The 6,845-nt window shown below is 49.8% G+C and overlaps 1 protein-coding gene across 1 annotated transcript in view; it reads right to left on the bottom strand.

Annotated features, from left to right (window-relative positions):
• Positions 1-880: 880 nt before the first annotated feature.
• The window catches only part of LOC123376108 (cytochrome P450 4B1-like), a 28,106-nt gene continuing 22,141 nt past the window's right edge, over positions 881-6,845 (bottom strand). The window contains exons 5-10 of the mRNA XM_045027852.1: positions 6,527-6,651; positions 5,385-5,536; positions 4,498-4,604; positions 2,740-2,930; positions 1,724-1,857; positions 881-1,013 (exon numbers count right to left, since the gene is read on the bottom strand). Coding sequence (XP_044883787.1) covers positions 943-1,013; positions 1,724-1,857; positions 2,740-2,930; positions 4,498-4,604; positions 5,385-5,536; positions 6,527-6,651 — 780 coding nt within the window. The 3' untranslated portion in view covers positions 881-942. The remainder of the gene's footprint in view (positions 1,014-1,723; positions 1,858-2,739; positions 2,931-4,497; positions 4,605-5,384; positions 5,537-6,526; positions 6,652-6,845) is intronic.

Raw genomic sequence — 6,845 nt, 5'->3', positions numbered from 1 at the left:
CCATTGCATTTAATTTGTTCTTTCTGTAAAACAATTTTCAACTCAAAATGGCCACCTGGCTGTTAAAGACCATAACATAACAGTCTTTCACAGACAGGGCCGGTGCAAGGATGTTTCACGCCCTAGACAAAACTTCCACCTTGCACCCTCCCCATCCCCTTGCCCTGAGGCACCCCCCTGTCCCAGCTCACCCCTGCTCCGCCTCCACCCCAAGCACGCCGTCGCTGCTTCACTTCTCCCGCCTCCCAGGCTTGCGGCGCCTATGGCTGTGTTCCCTGAGCACGCTGTGGCTGGCGTTTCACTTCTCACGCCTCCCAGGCTTGCGGCAACTAAGCTGATTGGCGCTTCAAGCCTGGGAGGCAGGAGAAGTGATAGCAGCAACGGCGTGCTCGGGGAGGAGGCAGGGCAGGGGTGAGCTGCTTCACTTCTCCTGCCTCCCAGGCTTGCGGCACCAATCAACTTAGGCGCCGCAAGCCTGGGAGGCGGGAGAAGTGAAGCAGCGACGGCGTGCTTGGGGTGGAGGCGGAGCAGGGGTGAGCTGGGACAGGGGGGTGCCTCAGGGCAAGGGGATGGGGAGGGTGCAAGGTGGAAGTTTTGTCTAGGGCGTGAAACATCCTTGCACCGGCCCTGTCTGTGAAAGACTGTTATGTTATGGTCTTTAACAGCCAGGTGGCCATTTTGAGTTGAAAATTGTTTTACAGAAAGAACAAATTAAATGCAATGGATACAGGAGAGCAAAGTCCAACTTTCCTCATTCTTTTTTAAAGCAAATATTGTGCAATGTTCAGAAGCAGGGCAGGGTGCTGGCCTGATAATCCTGCAGAAAGAAATCTGTTTGTACAACCGATAAGAAATGTCCTAGGCAGGAGCAGCGTCAGTTGCCCCCTGCCCCAGGCCAAGGTTTCACAGTACTGGCCCGGAGGGAGCTTCATCTCCAAGCTCTCATTCCCTCTCTACTCTCTTCAGTTGTGTTTCAGTTGTGGTGGGGTTTTGTGTGATATGGTACCAATCCACTGTGAAAAGGCAGAAATTAACAGTGAGTAATTATGGAACAATTTACCAACGGTTGTGGTGGATTCTCCATCACTGACCATTTTAAAATCAATCAAAATTGGATGCTTTTCTAAAAGAATTTTCTACTCTAGGAATTATTTGGGGAGGGTGGGGGCAGTTCTCTGGCCTGTGCTATACAGAAGGTGAGACTAGATGATCACAATGGTCCCCTCCAGCCATAGGATCTATTAGTTGAACTTAGATCACTGATTCATTTCATATAGGCCCATGACCAGTGGTCACAAATAATTCTTGCTCACTAACGTCATATGTTGCTTTTCAATGGCGCAACTTGCAATTCCATTACCCAACACCAGCCCCTAGAGCAATCGAGTGCCCCTTTCTAAAGGACTTAAGTCTCCGCTCTTCGCGATATTAGACGTGGTCAACAATGTGACTGAACATTTTTCATTCAATTGGTTTCCAACAGTTTGATTCTAATCCCCTTCTTCTTACTGCACTTCATCTCCTGCCAACCAGAGCGTGCTGTCTGCAGCTTTTTATATAAATGCTTGCTCTTCTAATGGCATATAACTTATTTAGGGGCGGGCCACAGCCTTCTCTCCGTTAGGTGTAACTCTCATGGCTGTCAATGGGAGTTGTACCTGTATAGCTGAGAGCAGAATTTGACCATTAAAAATTAATGGAGAAGAGGGAACTGAATACAGACCTTCTGGTAAAGTGCGTCCATCGTGGAACGTGATGGATTTGCTGAGCTGTCGGGACACTCCAGGTACCGGAGGGTAAAGGCGAAGGCTCTCCTTAATGCACATGGAGCTGTAAGTCATCTTACCAAGGTCATCCCTGAAATGACCCAAAGGCAAGGGTGTGAGTGAGTGATACACATATTTCCAGTACAGCTATTCCAGCAAGCAACAGCTATACACAGAGCATACACACTGTTTGCATCTGCCACACCTCTGGTTGTGGTTTGGAAATATAACTTTCCCTACATCTGCTCAGACTTAATTTGAGGGTGACGTATTTGCAGTGCCCGATGCCCTGAAATGCAGTGACACGGACGAGGTTAAATATAGATCAGAGGTTCTTGGGCCGCATGTGACCCAATTACCACACAGCTGCAGCCCAGCTCAGCCATGTGCTAAAGGCCGGCCCGTGAGGCGGGGTCCAGGTTTCCAGCTGCCCAGCACAGTGGGGCAGGACTGCTGGCCCGCCCTGCATGGTGGGGGTCCAGGGTTGAGACTCCCAGCCAGCCCCACACGGTTGGGGTTCTAGGCTCACCACCCAGTCCCACAAGCTCCAGGGTCCGGCGCTGACGCCCAGGCCCACAAGCTCCGGGCCAGCTGGCCAGCCCCATGCAGCAAGAGGCCAGGGTCCAGGGCGGGCAACTGGCTGGCCCTGCATGGTGAGGCTCCAGGATCAGGGTCCGGGCTGCCGCTGCCCTGCCACCCGGCCCCTGTGGCCCAGGTAACAAATTGTGGGCCACATATGCAGCCCACAATGATAAATAAGTTGAGAACCACTGATATAGATATTGCAGGCCCAGTTTTCAGAAGGGCGTAGCATCTACTACATCAAATGAAGTCATAACTACTGTGTATTCAGTGCCTCTGAAACCTAGGCCCTGAGCACCTTGGCTTCCTAACTAACATTTATTAATACATTATCTCCTAGTGACAATATTGATAGGAAGGAATCAGATAAATACGAAAATGGGAGATTCACCACTGGATAGTATTCCTGTCTCCCAGAATCTCCTTGATCTCTTCCCTGCATCTCTGCTGGTGCTCTGGGTACAGGGCCATGCAATACAAGAGCCAGGAGATCCCACTGGCCGTGGTATCGTGACCCTCAAACATAAACGTGTCCACCTCAGCACGTACGTCTTCATCGGATAATCCAGCTCCGTTTTCATCCTAACAAAACATGGACACTCTCAGTGGCACAAATGAATCCAGCAATAGGAACTACAGTCACTCATCATGCTAGCTATCACTAGGCCAACCAGTTCAGGCGGGAATCCAAAATATCTTTGTTACAGTGCCCATGGACAACTCCTGCCGCTGCCTCGCCCTGGCTCAGAGACGGGAAGAGGCAGGTTGGTTCCTCTTGTGAGGGAACAGTGGAGAGTTGCTCCCTACAGCACACTTCTTTGGTTTTCTCCAGCAAGAATGCTCTCCCACTTGCCTTCAGAGACTGTTCTGGAGGCCCAAAGGGTCAAATGCATTCTGGTCTTACCCAATTGACTGCCATGAAGTTGTACCAACTTTTGACCAGTTGTGTCTATGTAATGCTGACAGACCCTGGTCATCCGTGGGCAGATTGAACCTGGAACCTCTGGAGCTTAGTGCATGAGCCTCTGCCGCATGAGCTAAAAGCTAACTGGCTGTTAGCTAAGGCTGTAGAGCAGACTCATTAATCTCTTTCTCTCTCTCTAAGGCCTGGTCTACACTGGGGGAGGGGGTTGATTATAAGATACGCAACTTCAGCTACGGGAATACCGTAGCTGAAGTCGAAGTATCTTATTCCGACTTACCTTCCGTCCTCATGGCGCGGGATCAACGTCCGCGGCTCCCCCATCGACTCCACTACTGCTACTCGCTCCGGTGGAGTTCCAGAGTCGACAGGGAGCGCGTTCGGGGATCGATATATCGCGTCTAGATGAGACGTGATATATCGATCCCCGATAAATCGATCGCTACCCGCTGATACGGCAGGTAGTCTGGACGTACCCTAAGTGGTATTGGTGCCACTAGAGGGGACAGAACACCACACCCAGAAGGTGTGTGGGTTACATCTACATTTCTTTTTCTTAATATTGCCCTTTTAGTCCAGGTTATGCCACCTGTCCTGGGAAAGGAGTTCTGTCCCCTGTAAAAATAATCTGCCCTCTCTACTCTTCTGTGTAGAGACACGCCACTCCAAGAGCTTCCAGCAAGCAACCATGAGGAAGGGAGAAGAGAATATCTTCACACTCCAGCGCTATGAAATGACAGCTGGAAAGAAGACTTGAGAGCAAGGCCTGCCTATGCTAGAGAGGGGTAAATTGAAGCAAGGGGCTCCCTAGTGGACTGAATCAATTACTGCAGATTGGAAAAGGAGGTTATAGACAAGAAGTGAGATTTACATATAGATGCTCGATTGGTCACTAACTGAGCACGGGGACTAACTTCTTTTTTCCCTTTCTCTACGGGGGCCCTGCAGTTAAAGTCTGGAGGCCCGCTCAACTTTCAGTAGGATGAGAAGGGGGAATATTTTATTTAATCACCAGGTGAAATTCACTCTATGCAATAGGCCAGCCATGAGGCTTATGCATCACTTCAGCCCTCATTTAAGGGCCAAAGTGGTGCATTGGTCCTGTGCTGGCTCTCAGCACAGGGGTGCAGTTCACTTGGTATCACCCAGGCCTCTGGTGGTGAAGCCCAGGGGAACATACCCCCTGCTTAGTGGTATTTAGTGCACACACATTCCTCCATAACTCACTTTGGCGTGGAGAAGAATATCCAGAAAGTCCAAGTGCCTCTTCTTCTGGACCTTCTCACGTTCTCGCTCGTCCTTGAGAGACTCCTTCCGCTCCCGGATCACCGTGTCTGCATTAGAAAACGATTGAAGTACACCTTTCAGCTACACCCAGTAGAGCACTGTAGTCCTGGAGACTGCCTGCGTGCTCTCCAAACACAAAGTGGGGTGGCCATTCAACTACACCAACCCTCATCGTACCTATGGGAACATGGTAGCACTCACTTAGTTACCATAGTATGTAGGCCAGATCCCCCAGATTTAGACTCGTAGTGTTCATTGAAATCAATGGATGTTAGGCGTCTAAATACCTTTGAGGGTGTGGGCTCTCATGCCTCAGCAAAGGTCTGTTAGGAGGATTTCAGGAGTGGGGACTTCCTCCTATCCTGACTCCATTTACCTCAGCACCTCTGCCAACCCCATTTACTACACTCCAGGAACAACATGGCAGAATTAGGATTCAGAGAAAGGTCATTGATCAATTTCGGTGCAGACGGGGCATGAGTCAGCACCCAAAGCTGCTACCCCAGGAAGGCAATTCATTAGCCAATGTGGAACGAGTTGCTGGGTCTCAGCCTGGTTCCTAGCTGCCTTATGCTCACATCATGAGAAACAATGATACATCTGACAAGTAACTGGACCCTTGGCTGAAGACTCGGCACTGAGGTCAGGGAGCATATGGGCCAGGTCGTCTGCACTACTCAGCTCTAGCCTTTTAGAAGAAGGTTGGAGCACACTGATCAGGTGCTGTGATGGCTGCTGCTTGTTTTGTGGCTAGAGAGGGTTCCATGTGAAACACCCCAAATGCACAAAGGATTCAGAAAACCAAAGGCCAGGGCGTTGGGAAGTACCTGTGTGGTGGTGCGCAAGCTGGCAGGCCTTCCTGAATTGGAAACCATGAGGGCTGAGCCAATAAACGAGATCATTGTGATACGGGAAGATGCGCAGCCTGTGGTGCACCAAGTAGCTGAGGTCAAAGACAGCTTGGATGTAGGAATTCTCCCTGGGGTTGGAGGTGAGGGACAAAAGAAGGGATTTGCTTTCAGGAAATCAAATATTGTATGTCGTGGTGCACACGGTCCATTCTCACTTTCACCCATGGAGACCCTCACTGCCCGGCACCACCTAGTCACAAGCTACAAAGCAGCGACGTCGTTTTGGGGGAACACTTCTCTCTCGCCGAAGTTTGATCAATTTGAGTACCGTAATGTAACATGGGGGAGCAGCTGAATGGGATTATAAAGCAGAAGATGGTGACCAAGAATAGAAGGGAGGGGCAAATACATAAGGACTCCATCTATACAACTAGATACCACCCAGGAAGGAGTGGGCTACCACTATTAGTTATAATCCAATAGCATCAGAAGGCCTTATGCAAGACCAGAGCTCTTCTGGTCTAGGTCCTGTATGTACACTGGGCCATGCTGCAGGGAAATACACAGTTTGAATAAACAAGACAGTCAAGGAGTGGGAGAATTATTATCCCCCTTTTACAGATGGGAAACTGAGGCACGGAGATTAAGTGGCACCAAAGGAATCTGTAGCAGAGCTGGAAATTGAAGCCAGAGGTCCTGAGTCCCAGGCCAATGCCTGAACTGCAAGACCATCCTTCCTCTCTGCCTCAGGAGGGAGGGAAGCAAATATTGCACACCCTGAAAAGGCGGCAGCGTTCTCAGTACTGCAATCGCTCCTGGGTGCCCCAGAGTCACTCTGGCAGAGGCAGAATCTTTGCTGTGGGTTATCTGCTGAGAAGGAAATGTACATGCTGAGACACTATAATACTCTGGGAAATGTAAAAGTCACCTCTGGCACAGAGTGGCTGGCAGCCGGAGGTGGGATTCCTGTGCATTCCACCCATTAAACTGCATGGACTGTTGGACAACTTTTAAAATGAAGCTGGGGTAAATTTACCAGTCATAAGCAACTTGCACAGTTTATTCACAGCCAATGAATAGCAACCTTCCATCAGGACCCAAGAGCATCTGGTACTGACCTGTCCGTCTGGCAGTTGCTCTGGTAACTGAAGGCACATTTCATGATGCTGTCGAGAGTCATCAAGCTGACATGTTCAAAGAGCTCCACTGACTTCTCCTGTGCGATCAGCTGTTCCCACTTATCCTAGTGCAGGAAAGAGACAGGTGAGAAGGCCCAGAAATGCCTTGCTCTGCTGTGTCAGCATTTACCTTCCATCTTAAAAATAAACGAGGGACATCTTTAGCCAGTTGTGTATTCTAGGCAACAAAAAATGGGAAAGGGAAACGCTCCCTTATTTCTTATTTTGAGATGCCAGTTTGAAACAAGAGTAAGCTAGG

The sequence above is a fragment of the Mauremys mutica genome, chromosome 8 (genome assembly GCF_020497125.1).
Source record: "Mauremys mutica isolate MM-2020 ecotype Southern chromosome 8, ASM2049712v1, whole genome shotgun sequence".
Lineage (NCBI taxonomy): Eukaryota > Metazoa > Chordata > Testudines > Geoemydidae > Mauremys > Mauremys mutica.
Note: the sequence above shows the minus strand (reverse complement) of the source record. Positions and strands in the feature narration are given on the sequence as shown.